Source organism: Vipera berus (assembly GCF_964194415.1).
Source record: "Vipera berus genome assembly, chromosome: 17".
Lineage (NCBI taxonomy): Eukaryota > Metazoa > Chordata > Lepidosauria > Squamata > Viperidae > Vipera > Vipera berus.
In genome coordinates, this window is record NC_138220.1 from 3,539,054 (window position 1) to 3,554,469 (window position 15,416).

The following is a 15,416-nucleotide window of genomic DNA, read 5'->3' on the forward strand; positions in this document are numbered from 1 at the left end:
AACTCAAAAACAGGGAGGACTTTTTCTGCATTCTTTTGTGGAGGCTGCATTGGCTGGGGTGAAAGGGTTAGAAAATGAAAGACAGTCCCAGCTTTTTTTACAATCCTGCCGTAGTTAAAATTCAAGATTTCTCTGTAGGATATTTCGCCCCGCCCGCCTCAATATTTCAGACTCTGTTTGGGAAGCGAAAATATGCTCTAGGGCAGGGATCTTCAAACTTGGCCCTTTGATGACTTGTGGACTTCAACTCCCAGAATTCCTCAGCCAGGCTTCCTCAGCTTCCTGCCTGAGCAGTGGGTTGGACTAGAAGACCTCCAAGGTCCCTTCCAACTCTTGTTATTCTGTGTGTGTGTGTGTGTGTGTGTGTGTGTGTGTGTGTGTGTGTATAAAATTTTGTATTTAAAAACATCCTTAGGATAACCACCCAGCTGCTTCTGCATTGGGGCCAAATTGTGTTTACTTTTTAATATCTTTCTTTTCTTCTTCCCCCCCCCCTTCTTCCTTTGTTGCTTGGCTGCAGCTGGAAGATCTAAATTTCCCAGAAATCAAACGCAAGAAGCCGAACGAAAAGAAAGAGGAAGATAAAAGGGAGTTTAAGGACCTGTTTGAAATGGAGAGCAGTTCGGAAGAGGAGGCCTCCGATGTCTTCTCCCATAAAGGTAGGAGGAAGCATTTGATGCAAGACGGAACACCACAAATTGCACTGCCCTTTGCTCAGTTGCCACAAATTTACTTAGCTTCCAGCAAAAACAGAGCCCTTCCAACTTGGAGACTTGTGGACTTCAACTCCCAGAATTCCTCAGCCAGCCATGAATTCTGGGAGATGAAGTCCACGAGTCTTTAAAAGTTGCCATGTTTGGAAACCCTCGAGATAGAATTTAAAACAATTTAAAAGTGGAGAGAATACTTTTCTCTGCCCCCTCCCTCCTTTCCATTTTAAAACAGTTTTCTAGGGGGGGGGGAAATCCCTTTTTAAAACGCAGCTCAGGGATGTGCATATCTGCCTGAGTGCTTTCGGAATCCGTTTTAAGCCCCAGTTCATTTAAAAGCACAACAAATTTACAAAATTGGCCAAAAAAAAAAATTGGATGTGAGATCTTTTGAATTGATAGTACTGCTGTGATTTTATTCATTCATTCATTTATTCAGTTGGCCTGGCTCCCTACTGTTACTGCTAAAGTATACAAATCATTGTTATTGTTATCATTTACACCCACAGTAAATAAATGGTGACACGTTCACAGTAAGGAACCGATTAAGGAAAGATTAATAACTGAATTAAGTAATCATTTTTAGGGACATAAGTAGCCTCAAAAAAAAATCAGCCATCAGCTGGAGAGATTCGTTTTAGTCAACACACTTGGAAGAGATTCGTTTCTAATCTTGTCTGAAAAATACGCCTTTAACCTCTTTTTTTTTCTTTTTAAGTGATTTTTCTCAAGCTTGGCAAATTTATTTTAACACGCAGAGGCACCAGTTGGAAACAATGAGTGTAATAAATTGGATTGTTGGGGCAGTTTTATACAATCACTGCATTGCAGGTATCAAATCAGTTTTTAAAAAGGTCCTTATTCAGTCTGTATGGGTGCCCATCTCAGCGAACGAGTGATGGAACAAATTTTTTTTAAAATGGCAATATATATAGCATCTAAGAAACCTTCATGTCCCATAACCCAGGAACAAATCCGTGGATAAACCACCATCGTAGTTGATTGCTAGGGAAAACGTTTAAAACTGAAAAGGATTTCAATGCAACATGCATCTTTTCCCCTTTCTGAAGTGTCTTGAAACGGAATCAACTCTGTCTCAATCTGAGAAACTCTGACTCAAAATGACGAAGGAAAGAGACGGTTGGAGTGGGGCATTTTATATCCAAAATCCCGAACTTGAAATAGTTTTAATTTGTGTGGCAGATTCTTAATTATTCCTGTTATTTGCAAACTTACACCCTCCTTTCAATGGGACACAATTCTTCCAGCTTGCTGCTTTTCAGGTAAAGGTTATTTACAACTCCCATGCAAGCTTCACCAATTACAAAGCCAAATTGGCACTTTGATCAGCAGAGGCCTCTCTTGAGGGTAGGAAGACTTATACAGCCCCAAGGCACAGTCGGGATGGCCCGGCAGCAACCTGTGTGTGTGTGTGTGTGTGTGTGTGTGTGTGTGTGTGTGTGTGTGTGTGTGTAACCTCCACAGTCAGAGGTGGTATACCAGAGAGTGATTAATGTCCCCAGGGAATTTAAACTTGTTCTGTAAGACAAGCAGGTGAGGTTTATTCTTCCTGAAATTTTCCAAGTGCTATTTTTGATAGGGAGGTAGAGGGAGGGAGGGAGGGATAACGGAGGATTGATAGGTGGATGATAGAAAGAAAGAAAAAGAAAGAAAATTCTGATACATGATAGGAGAGAGATTAGATAGATTAGATAGATAGATACATAAGATAAATGATAGGATAGATAGACAGATAAGATAAGATAAGATAAATGATAGGATGGATAGATAGATAGATAGATTAGATAGATAGATAGATAGATAGATAGATAGATAGATAGATAGATAGATAGATAGATAGATAGATAGATAGATAGATAATAGATGGATGGATGGATAGATAGATAGATAGATAGATAGATGATAGATAGATAATAGATGGATGGATGGATAGATAGATAGATAGATATAGATAGATAGATAGATGATAGATAGATGATAGATAGATAGAAATAGAAATATAAATGGATAAATGATAGGAGATAGAGATACATAACATAAATGAGATAGGTAGGTAGATAGATTTGACATGATAGGAGATAGATACATAAGAAATGATAGAAGAGAGATAAATGATAGGAGATAGAGAGAGATACATAAGATAAATGATAGGTAGGTAGGTAGATATGATACAGATATAATACATAAATGATAGAAATAGAAGAGAGAGATAGATAAATGATAGGAGATAGAGAGAGAGATACGTAAGATAAATGATAGGAGATAGATAGATAGATAGATAGATAGATAGATAGATAGATAGATAGATAGATAGATGATAGATGAGAAACGATAGGAGTTATACATAATATAAATGATAGGAGATAGGTAGGTAGATATGATATAGGAGGTAGATACATAAGATAAATGATAGGAGAGATGTAGAAGAGATAGAGGTAGATAAATGATAGAGAGAGAGATACATAAGATAAATGATAGGAGAGATGGAGAGATAGATAGATAGGACAGAGAGACAGACAGATTAAGCTTTGCTGCAGCCAATTCCACACACTTTCCCTTAGGTTTGTGAAGGATTAATTGAGGTGGTGTTATCCATCCCTGGTTGATTTGCTGTCTCTCTTGTCCTGAGACGATTCTCTCTGTCTGTCTCTCTCTCTGTCTCTCTGTCTCTCTGTCTCTCTCTCTCTCTCTCTCTCTCTCTCTCTCTCTCTGTGTGTGTGTGTGTGTGTGAGAGAGAGAGAGAGACTTATCGCCCAAAACCAAAATCCTGCTGCGTTTTTCTTTTGCTTTGACTCCTGTGCACGGAGGGTGGCCGCCACGCAGGTTGTTCCCGTATTCTTCAACAGGCAACTTGGATGTGCCTCAGTGCACCGGTGATGTCGGCTTTTTTCTTCCTTCCTTCCTTTCGAAGGAAGCTATCCACTCAGCCAAGACGGGTTTTCCCGGGAGGGAAGATGGATAGGGGGGTGGTGATGTTTCTGGAGCAGGGAGAGAAGGTGCTGGCACATCTGGAAATCTTCCTTTCTCTGTCAAGCAGCTCTCCGTCTGTGGGGTGCTGAATTGGGAGGGCAGACCAGCCTCAGGTGCCACTTTACCTCTGTGGAATTGGGAGACGCAACATCATTTAAATCTCTTAATTTTTTTAAAAAAAAATCAAGCTTCCTTGAATTTTCCAAAGTTCAAGGATTCATGAGGTATAGAAGCTTGACTTCTGTTTTAAGGGCCTTAAGGCTAGTCAGGGTGCCAAATCTCATCTGGAACTCACCTTCTTTTCCCAAAGGTCCTCTTTCAGCAGGCAACCGGACTTTGACAAGCACAAGTCCAGTTGCCTTTTGAAAGAGCCTCTTTGGGGCAACCCATGACGGAGATTCCCCTAGCTCAGGGATAGGCAACCTTGGATCTTTTATGACTCGTGGACTTCAACTCCCAGAATTCCTGAGCCAGCCATGCTGAGGAGAAAGGGAGAGGTTTCCATGCTGAGCCAGGCTGGCTCAGGAATTCTGGGAGTTGAAGTCCACGAGTCATGAGGGGGCCAACGTTTCCCCCATGCTGGCTCAGGAATTCTGGGAATTCCTGTCGGGCCTATTTTTGAAAACTTGCAGCCATAGAGAGCCCACAGTTTTAGGAGGCCAGCTGTTCCATTGACTAATTGTCCTCTGCCCCATAGGGGGTTGGGGTGAATGCCAAGAGAGGTCATGGGCTCCCCCAGTTTTGCCAGCCACGTGTGCCTCTGGATAAGCCAGATTGTGTTCAACCTATTTATGCTGTCGCTGTGCTTCCTTGCCTGTGTTCAGATGAGTGGAAAATAAGCTGCTAATAGCTAGGAAATTACCAATTTTCTGTTAATTAGCAGCAGCTCACAGCCCCTCTTCCCCTTCTTCTTTTTTAATTAAATATTGCCATAGTTAAGCACTCATTAGCGTTTTATAGCAGCTCCAGCCTCAGCGGAATAAGTTGGTCTGGAAAAGGCACGGTGGCGTCGGGCATTCCCCTGAAATAAGTCAAAAATCCCTAAAAAACGGATTGGTTCACCTTTAGCTGCTGGACCCCAGTCAGAAAGATGGGGTGCTGTGCAAATGTCTGCCCCTCCCCCTGTTAAATCCCAGTTTGGGGAAGTGAAGCGTTGGATTGTAACCCCCATCATCCTCACTTTGGCCAAGGATACTGGGTTTTGAATTCCCCAGCTTCTACCAGAGGAAAGTAGATAGAAATATTTTTCTCCGTTCCTGTTGGCAGTTGGGCCTAACCCCCATTTTTAAGTAGAATTGGGAAAAGGTAGGAACAAAGGTGTAATTTTGAGCTTTTGGAACCCCCTGCCACAAGATTTGGCTTGGTTTCCCCCTGGAGTAGCTTTCAGCTGGGGTAGGAATAGCTCTGAGTCCTACACATGGCTAGCAGAGCAGAGTGGCTTTTAGCAGGGGGTGAGAGAGAGAGAAAAAACATGATTGCATGTACAGATAGTCCTTTTTTAGTGACTTCAGTACAACAGTGATGTAAAAGTAACTCTGGCCACATTTGCAACCTTCGCAGAAAGCTGACGGAAGATCATAAGCTCATTGCAGTTTCATTTAGCAATCTCTTTGCTTAACAATCAAGTCGCTAGTCCTAATTGTCACCAAAAAAGGACTACCTGTGCATCTCCCATGCCCATGGACTGCTGCTTTGTGTTGTTGCGTTTGCCCACACGCCCCAAAATTGTGTGGGTTTGTCCTTGTGGCCTGGAAGCCACGGCTGTTTACTGTTTAGTGCAAAGGACCAGCCGTTCCATGTGGCTCAGCCAGGAAAGCATACTTGAAATAAATCATGGCTTAAACAGAATGGGTCTCTCTCTCTCTCTCTCTCTCTTCTTTCTTTCTTTCTTCTTTCTTTCTTTCTTTCTTTCTTTCTTTCTTTCTTTCTTTCTTTCTTTCTTTCTTTCTTTCTTTCTTTCTTTCTTTCTTTCTTTCTTTCTTTCTTTCTTTCTTTCTTTCTTTCTTTCTTTCTTTCTTTCTTTCTTTCTTTCTTTCTTTCTCCTTCCCTCTGCACAATGGCGTGGGCTATGAATAAAAAGCCCAGGCACAGAGGTGGTTTGGCTTCTTTGGCAGAAAAAGGGCAAGAGGTCAAGGACCTGCACCCCTCCATCCCAGACACCCACCCACCCACCCTCTAGTTTCTGAGAAGGGGGGGGGTCACCCTCCTGCCTGCCAGATTTGATCAATGGCTTGTCTGCAGCCACAACAGGGACGCATTCCTCTCATTTACCGGCTGATGGGGCTCCGGGTGGGGGAGGGAGCTGCCGCTGCCCCTGGTTATTAATGGGCTGGGGGCCTGATGGTGGATTGCCGTGTCAGGAGGCAATTAAAGCTGCGGGAAACCGCTGGGCTGGCACTCCATCTCCCCAGACCCCGGGGCCGTAATGAGCGATCTGTCCACATTAAGCCACGGCGCAGGTCTAATGAACTTTAGCGGATATCCAGCCCGTAATCACATTACGCCGATTGAATAGGGGTGGGTGGGAAGGGGACTCGGTGACCAGAGAGGGTTGGGAGACTTGGGGGTGGGGGGTGGGAAACAGAAGAAATCATGATGGGGCTCGTTGTTGTGATCCCAGTGAGTTTGCTGCGGCTGGCCAGGTTGATTGTGCTCCTTTTAATTAACCAGTCCTGCACCCACCCCCCTGCCCTCCCCTGAATGCAAGGAAGGGGGTACCTGGGGATAATGGATGGTGCAATCAGCCTGGGATTGTCTCCAAATGTCCCTCAGGGACTCGTAACTTGTTTCTGCGTTTTTGCGCCTATACCTTGTGTCCTGTCTGCATTTTGCGCCTTCTGTTTTGAGTGCAAGTTGGGTGGGGGGTGGGTTGCAGAAGGGTATACAGAAAAGCAGCCGCAGGCCTGGAAGGGCTATGAGGGTGGTGGTCTGGCTGGGGAATTCTGGGAGTTGAGGTCCACCCAACTTAAAAGTGGCCAAGGTTGAGCAACATTGCCTTGGCATCACAGCTACCTCTAGTGGCAGTGAGTTCCCAAAGCTAGGTCCCCATGGTACAAAGGTTGGGGCGGGGGGGGATGGGTGGGCTCCACCTCCCCTCTGTGTGTGGGTAATTCTGGCCAGATTAGGGGCAGAGCCGGGTGGGCTGTGCCTAAAGGGGTGGAAATCAAATTTTAAGAGCGGAACGCTGTAGCATCTTAGAGATCCTTTGTTTTGCATTCTGCAATCGCAACGGCATCAGATTCTTCAGCCCTTCTCACCCCCAAATCATTCGGGGGGGGGGGGTTGGGGGTGAAGACACAAATGAGTGCCAGGCTGAGGCTGGAGAGGGAGGGGCGCAGGGAGAATTTCCCATCTCTTTCTCTCCCCCTCCCCCTTTTCCCCGTTTTCCAGCCTGGCTACACCCTCTCGTAATAGCTCCCTCGTTAAAGTGATTAATAAATCCTTTAGAGTGCTCTCTTTTTTTTCCTGTCTAAATTGGATTAAAACTTGAGGTCTCCGACTCCAGGAAGGGGCAGCTGGCAACTCAGACAAGGCGCTCTCTGCTCCCAGTTTGTGTGTGTGTGTGTGCACACGCCCTCACAAGCAGCCTCGTTCTCTGCCCTGCACCTTTGAACGGGGGCGAGGCGAGGTCTTAGGAACACGTTGGGAAGCTTTTGACCTGGGTCTCGGGGCCCTGTGGGGTTTCCAGAACCACCTGAACAGCTTCCTTCCCTCCGGCTTTTGTTTCCGGACTTGTATCCCCCAAAAGGTGCCACAGTTGGGCCTCACGGAGCCTCCCTGTGCAGAGGCAGTCTACCTCGAGATTTCAGGGGCTGGGAATAATCAGGAGAGGACAGTGATGCTCCCTTCCTTCCCTCCCTCCCTCCCTCCTTCCTTGTCTTCTCTTTTTCTTCCTATGTTCTTTTCTCCCTCCCCTCCTTTCTCTTTCTCTCCTTCCCTTTCTCTCTTTCTGTCTCTGTCTCTTTCTGTCTTTCTCTTCCTTATTTCTTTCCTTTCCCTCTCCCTTCCTTCCTTCCTTCTTTCTTCCTACGTTCTTCTCTTCCTCTCTCCTTTCTCTTTCTCTCTTTCTCTCCCTATTTATCTCTCACTTTTTTCCTTCCTTGTCTTTCTCCCTTTTCCTTCCTTCCTTCCTTCCTTCCTTCCTTCCTTCCTTCCTTCCTTCCTTCCTTCCTTCCACAGGCAGGCTCAGGAATTCTGGGAGTTGAAGTCCACAGGTCATAAAAGGGCCGTCGTTCCCCAACTCTGCCCTATGGGAAGGATGCCAGAGGTTTATTTATTAAATTGATTTATACAGCCGCCCATCTCAGTATATGAGTCTGCTCAGAGCAAAAATATATTCAAATGCAAAATACGATGAGGCATAAAACACACAGCAGCCGGAGAATCGCAAAACAAAAACCTTAGCCCAGCCAGGAAACCAGAGTGTTTTTTTTTATTTTTAAACAGCATTTATTGCATTTTGATTTTTCTAGTTCCTTCTACGGTTAGTCCTGCTTTGGGAGGATTGTTCGGCTGAAATAGGGGATATAAGGGAAAGCAGAAAATAAATTCACACGCTTTAATGGTTTTTATTTTTCTGTTTCCCCCCCCCCTCAAGTTTATTTTCATTTCATTTGTATCACTTGGACCGTCTCCACCTAGGATAGAAAGGGGGTGTATAAATTGCAACCACAACATGAAACTTGTATTGCTTTAAATTGTTAATTTTAAAAACAGACTCGTAGTTGTTTAAAAACAAACAAACCCGTCTCTCTAGATCCAGTTTTAAAAAAATGGCATTCCGAAAAAGACAGCCTGTTTTTATTTAATCGGTGCAAATCCCCAGCTTCTTCCTGTGGCTGGCACTGGAGGAGGAAGCTGATTCTTTCAATCTGAATTAGGGAGCGTGTCAACCTAAGTTGAGGACTTCCTGCGCACACATTGGGACACTGTCCTTTAAGCGAGCTTCAGGTGGCAATAAATCATACCCTTCACTTTGCTTTTAGCTCTTTTCTCTTGATTAAAAAGTCCAGGAATAATAATAATAATAATAATAATAATAATAATAATAATAATAATAATAATAATAATAATAATAATAATAATAATAATAATAATAATAATAATAATAGTAATAAAAAAGCTTGTTTTCGTCCCTTAAGCTGCAACTGGTTGCAGAAGAACTGTTTTACATTCCCCGTGAATGCACACAGAGGGACCTTACATCCCATCCGTTCCCGTTTTTTGTTTTCTGGGTGCAGAGAAAGGGAAGAAAGTGGCTGCGGACCGTGTCTCCATGAGCAGCAGTGAGGAGGAAGAAGAGGAGGAAGGAGAATATGAAGTGGACGACGAGGAAGAGGAGGAGGAGAATCTCAGCGATTCAGACGGTAAAGAGTTAAGAGGCTTTCTGGCTGCTTTCCGTGTGCAGCAAAAGGGGATTGCGGAGTTTCCGAGAGACTCCCACAGGTCATCCTGCTCTCCTGCAGAGCCATCTTTTCCCTAATGGCCTTTCAATCTTAGACCGCCATCTTCTCTCTTGAACTGCTAGGGAAAAAACCCCCAAACAGGACAGGTGTAGCTGGCTCTAGGACAACTCAAAGGGTGGCTCATTTGCCGCCGGAAAAATTCAACGTTGCATTCATTGCTTCAATCACCGTGGTAACTTTGAATGGTCACTAAAATGAACAGTTGTAGGTTGAGGACTGCCTGTACGTGGGAGGGCGAGTCCCCCAGCCCCACCTATCGGGCTGGGCCAGGGACACCAGCCCCTGAAGCCCCCCAGGGGCTCAGTGGAGGGTCTCGAAGCAGGACCAAGGCCGGTGGGAGAGGCGTAGGGGCTGTCGCAGTGAACACCCCCACCCTCGTCCCCCAAACTCCCAAAGAATGCCCCTCCAGAGGGACATATGCAGGCAATTGTGCCTTTGCGTTCTCTTTCTTCTTAATGCCGGAAAATTATTTGCAGGATCCAAAATTTAAGGGCTCCAATTTCGCCCTGCGTCAGGAAAGACTGCCTCCCTTTGCTTCCCTCCCCTCCGTTTCCCCCCCCCCCCAGCTCTGCATCTAAGAGAGGCCGGCGCAGTGCCCAGTTCCCAGTAGCAGATGGCGGAGGCCTGGCGTGCCAGCCTCGCTGCCGCTGCCCAGAATAGACCGACGAGACAGGCCAGAGCAGACAATGGCTGGCACCCTCCGGCACGTCCACGTGCCACACTCACAAAATCCTTTCTCTCTGGGGCTGCCGAAACGTTGAGAGTGCCGCGGCAGCCTCACCCCACGTCTGGTTTTGCCGTTCCAGTTTCCGCTTGGGTGGGCAGGTTTGATAACTCCCCTCTCGCCCCCCCCCTCCACCGTATTTCTAAGTCTCTCCACTTAGACTTCTAAACCATCGTGAGAAGATCTGCAGGTCCAGCTTTTGTGGGAAAGTGGGAACTTGGTTTTACGGAGTGGGTCTCCAAGAGAAGAATGCAGAGGCAGATCAGAGGGTTTGGGGAGGGTCCCAACCCCAAAAGGACCCCCCCCCCGCGCTCCATGTGCTCACTAAGTAGCCTATTTTAAGAGGAAAGAGCAGTGCTTCTAAATTCACCTCCGTAGATTGCAACTGCTCATCCAGAAACGTTTGGAGAGGAACCCTTCCCCGCTTATTTCTAGGATGTGAGTTTTGGAAGCCGCCTCCTTTACAGGGTTGTTCCCCCCCCTCAAATAAAATGGGGGGGGGGGAAAAAAAGATTTTCTTCTCCTTGATCCTCCATCTCCTTTAGAAAAACCCAGGTGCTTTGCTTATTTATTGCTCTATTTATTATTAAAACTTATATTCTGCCATTATTATTATTATTAAAACTTATATTCTGCCATTCCCGTCTTGCCCCCTCCTGAGCTCTGCAGACAATCCATTAATTAGCACCGGAGATTAATTAGCACCCAGCTGCCTTCTCTGCCCCCGCCCCTTCCTGTCCCCAATGAGGTTGGATTGACACCAAGTCTTTCTTTCCTTCTCCAGCAGGCGAGAAGGCCGTGCCTCAACGGAGGAGTCATCGGAAACCGCTCTCTCGGGCAGAGTTGCAACAGCTGGCACAAGGAGCAGAGGACCTGGTGGAAGACTTGGATTTTTCCGATGCAGACTGATGGATGGACAGACTGGAGGGTGGGGGGGCAGGGGTGGGGAAGGGGCTGCATTGTTCCAGCTGGCCCTGAAGCCGAATTTGTGCACTGGAGGGACAGGCCAGAAAATTGGTCAGCCGGCAGGGCAGCCTTAAAAAGCCTGTGCCCCGTGGCTGCAAAAACTGCCTCTTTAGAATAATGTGGGTTCTTAAAACTATCTCAAAATAAAACCTTAAAACCATCTCAAAAAAGAAAAAAGAGGCCGGCCTTCAATGCTGCCCCTTCCTCTTCTGGAGACGCAGAGATGAAGATCAACTTCCCACCGCAGTTGCAGCCGGAACACTTTTACAAACCATTTTCTTTTTTAAAGACTTGGCTCTTTTTTGGACCAAACCCAGCAGGAAGAGCTGGACGGGAGAGCACAGTGCATGCTTTGAATCCACCACCACCCCAATTCCCCCCAATGTTTATTTCTGTATGGGAAGGGAAGGTTTGCGTTGGTTCTCGGCTTGTAAAAACAGCCTGTTGTCGATTTCTTTCAAAGGCCTGGATCTCTTTGCACTGAAACTGCGGCGGGCAAAACGGCTGGATCCCGATGGAGAAACGTTTTTCCCTGCAGCTTTCACTGCATTGCGACCCAGTGCATTGCGACCTTTTTTCACCCCACCTGTGGTGCCCACCAGGAACTGAGACCCACACACTTGTTTTTTGAGGTCACCTGACAGATCAGATCTAGGATAAGGAGTTAGCAAATCTTATCATTGGTCGGGAGGGGATTCCCTCAACTTAGCCAGGATATCTCTGTAATTTGCAAGTTAGGTGAAGGGAGTCTTATGTCTTCAGCTTGGGTAAAGAACCATGTTTTGTGGTTTATGGAGATGCACTTGAAATGCAAGCCCTTTGTGGTACATTTGGTCCCCATAAATCTGAAAACATGGCTGCTCTAGCTTTTTAAACTGGATGGGAGGGTGAAGGCATAACGGCTGTTAGCTTTTGCCTTGGGTAAAGACTACGGATGTCTGGTAGGATTGTGTAGATTCGGGTTGTAGGACAAAGTTGAGGTGTCAGAAGAACTTGGATCAGGGTTTTTTATCCTTAACTTGAAGATGTGTGGACTTCAAATTCCAGAACTCTTGAGTGTTGAAACCCACACATCTTGCTAAGGGGGAGAAACCCTGATCTCCAGGGTCATGTAAACCCACCAGCTAGGTCAAGAACTGAACTCTTGCTTTCAGAAAGCCAAACGGCTCTTGGAAGGCTGGACTTCAGTTCCCAGAAATTGGCAGCTTTTAGAACACTTTGGGAATTAAAGCCTGCCCATTGAAAGATGCAAATTTCAAAGGGATGAGTTTTAGCTCCCGGAAATCTTAGCAATCCTAGGCTAGATAAGTTTTAAGGATTGAGGTCCCCTTCCCACACACCCGCCCCCCAATTCCCAAGGACACCAGATGGCTGCGACTTAATTTCCAGCTGTCTCCAGCACATGGACTGGACTCTGATCTCCAGGGTCATGTAAACCCACCAGGTAGGTCAAGAACTGAACTCTTGCTTTCAGAAAGCCAAACGGCTCTTGGAAGGCTGGACTTCAGTTCCCAGAAATAGGCAGCTTTTAAAACACTTTGGGAGTTGAAGCCTGCCCATTGAAAGATGCAAATTTCAAAGGGATGAGTTTTAACTCCTGGAATTAATTTAATTTAGCTCCTGTGACTTAATCTCCAGCAGTCTCCAGCACATGGACTGGAGAATTCTGGAAACTGAAGTTCGCAAATCTTGGAGATGGCTCCGTGCTGTCTCTTGGTGGGGCGTCCCAGTTCTGAATTCTCGGACTTGGGGAGTCTGCCAATCGGAGACAAATCCCATGAAAGGTAAGTGGTGAGTCTCCAACTCTTAATTCTGTTAGGAATTCTGGAGCTTGCAGTCCACCAATCCAGGAGACAGGTCAATGTCCTGTGGACGATGGGTCTCCAATTCTTCTGAATTCTGGGTTCAGAATTCTGGGACTTGGGAGTCTTCCATCACAGAGGGCACAGGATACCCTAGTTCCTACAATACCAGGTGGGTGCCATTCAATCTCTGGTGTTCTCCAGCACACAGACTGGAGAATTCTGGGAATTGAAGTTCAATCTTGGAGGTAGAAGTCCCAGGTCTTCTAGGTGGGCTTCCACAGGATTCTGCTAAAAATTCTTACACCAAGGAAACACCGCATCTGAATGGGAAACCTTCAGTTCCCAGAACTCTGAGACCTTGGGGTGTAGAGTTATGGGGAATGAAGTTAACTTCCCATCCAGATGGGAAGGCAAACAGATGGAAGGTAAACGGGTGGAACCCAGACTTCTCCAGTTTCTGTCTGTATTCTGGGAATTTTAAAGTCCAACGTAGAATTTCTGATAGCTTTGGACCCCAGAATGCTTGGCAACGTAGCTGGATAATTCCGGGAAATAAGATCATCCATGTTGGGGTTGGGGTGTCATTCTCCATACTTAAAGACGTTTTGGGGCTGAGGTCCACTTATTTGGGATGCGCAGAACTTGGGTTCCTTTGAGCTGTGAGATTGCAAATCCCCACAGCTACAAATGTACAGGAATTGAAGTTCTTTAAGCCATCCCTCCCCCAGAAATGGGTGCACCTCAGCCCTGAAGGTCTCCAGTAGGTCTCAGCCTTGGCAGGCTTAAAGATGGGTGGACTTCAGCCTTAGTTGAAAGTCTACCCAACTTAAAACTTGTCAAAGTTGAGAAAAGCCTTTGTAGAATCTCAACCCTGCCCCAATCTCCCCAGCAACTAGGCAGGTGAGCCAGAAAACAGGTGTGTCTTGAGGTAAGTCTGCAGTTCCTCCCTTGGTGTAAGTAGACATGCACAATATGTCCAAAATAGGGGCCTCTTGGCTCCAAGACCTGGCACTTAATTTCAATAATACATTTGTGCATGCCTACTTGTGGCAAGGGCTGCACAGAGGGCGCAAGCTCTGTGCATGGTGGGTCACGCCCTGGAAGGCTGGAGGGGGGTGGAAAAAGGGTCAGGGGCCAGCCCTGGTCCAAGGGGGAGGCTGGCGAGGAGGCCCTGGGGAGGTCTGGGGCGTCCAAGCCCCCTGGGGCAGCCTCGGGCATCCCAGGGCCTCTCTTGCCAGCTCCTCTTGCGCCACGGTTGAAGTCGAGGGTCTTGGTGGGGACTGGGGGAGGCTGAGAGGTCGGGGCAGGGCGGAGGGCAGCTGCCAAGGTCCTTGGCTCTGGGGGGGGCATTTTGCCCACTTCAAGCCAAAGACATTGGCAAGCTGCTCTCTCTGCGCCCCCCCCCCTCCTGCGCCTCCCTCAGCCCCCACCAATGCCTTTGGCTTCAATCCTGGCCTAGAGGGGGCCTTGGGGGGAGGGGAGGTCCTGGGAGGGGGGGGGGGAAACCTCCCCCCTCCTCCCAGGATCTCCTCCCCCCCAAGGCCCCCTCTAGGCCAGGATTGAAGCCAAAGGGGTGGGGGAGGGGGGGAAGGGAGGGGGGGTTGGGGGGCGGGAGGGGGGGGAGGGTGTGGGTGGGAGGGTGGGGAACCAGAGGGGGGGTGTACTTCTTGTTTTCTTGACCTCTAATAAAGATTGTGAAAAGTGCAGCATCCCGCCTCTTTCTTTCCCCTCCCACCCGCCCACCCTCCCCCCACCCTCCCACCCTCCCCCCCATTTCCCTCCCTCCTCTTGGTTCCCCTCCCCATCTTTGGCCTCAAGGGGTGCCCGAGGTAGGGAGGGGCAGGCCTTGGGTGCCCCCCCCAGACTTGCCAGGGTGGATGGGGCATCTTCCCAGGGCTCCCCTCCTCTTCCCCTCCCTCCCTCCACCCCAGGAGGGCTGCTGGGGGCTAAGGGGAGGTGGGGAGAGCCCTGGAAGGAGGTTGGAGGCTGGGGGGGGGTCTCCTTGCCGAACACCCCATCTCTTCCCTTCCCAGCTCCCTTGGTGCCATCTGGCAGGGACCCCGTGGGTGGCAAAGACTCAGGAGGGAAAGGGAGGCCTGGGGGGGGGAGGAATGGGCAGGCTCTCCCCAACATTTAAAGGGAGGAGTTTGTGCCTGCCAATGCCCCCCCTTCACCCCAGGGCCTCCCATTCCCTCCTTTGCCCGTGCCTGCACCCGTGGCACCAGGGGAGTTGGGAAGGGGAGAGGAAGGGGTGTTGGCAAGGAGCCACCCCGTCAGCCTCCAACCTCCTTCCAGGGCTCTCCCCACCTCCGCCTAGCCCCCAGCAGCCCTCCTGGGGTGGAGGGAGGGAGGGGAAGAGGAGGGGAGCCCTGGGAAGATGCCCCATCCACCCTGGCAGGCCTGGGGGGGCACCCAGGGCCTGCCCCTCCCTACCTCGGGCACCCCTTGGGGCCAAAGATGGGGGGGCCAAGAGGAGGGAGGGAAATGCAGGTGCTGGGAAGATTGGGAGGGGGCAGGCAGGCCAGGTGGTTGGAGGGCTGAGTCTGCCTCTCTAAGACCCTGGCCTGCCTGTCCCCCCTCCTCCTTCCCAGCACCTGTACCCTCCACCCCCAACTTACCTGTTCTTACCTGTTCTCCGTGTCCTTTGCCGTCTGGTGGGGTTCCCACAGCCGGTACCATCCCATACTTACCCGCTTTGGTCTAAGCTGGCTCAGACCAAGTAACCTGGGCTGTGTGTACCCACCGCCCTCTCCCC

The 15,416-nt window shown here is 48.3% G+C and overlaps 1 protein-coding gene across 3 annotated transcripts in view; it reads left to right on the forward strand.

The window, feature by feature from the left end:
* Nucleotides 1-14,093, forward strand: part of NOC2L (NOC2 like nucleolar associated transcriptional repressor) — a 34,831-nt gene extending 20,738 nt beyond the window's left edge. For 2 of the 3 annotated variants that reach the window (XM_081341336.1, XM_081341334.1), the window contains exons 17-19: nucleotides 521-659; nucleotides 8,942-9,067; nucleotides 10,675-14,093. In XM_081341336.1, the coding sequence (XP_081197462.1) occupies nucleotides 521-659; nucleotides 8,942-9,067; nucleotides 10,675-10,799 (390 nt within the window). In that variant the 3' untranslated portion in view covers nucleotides 10,800-14,093. The remainder of the gene's footprint in view (nucleotides 1-520; nucleotides 660-8,941; nucleotides 9,068-10,674) is intronic. The other variant, XM_081341335.1, reaches the window with a different exon arrangement.
* Nucleotides 14,094-15,416: the final 1,323 nt, after the last annotated feature.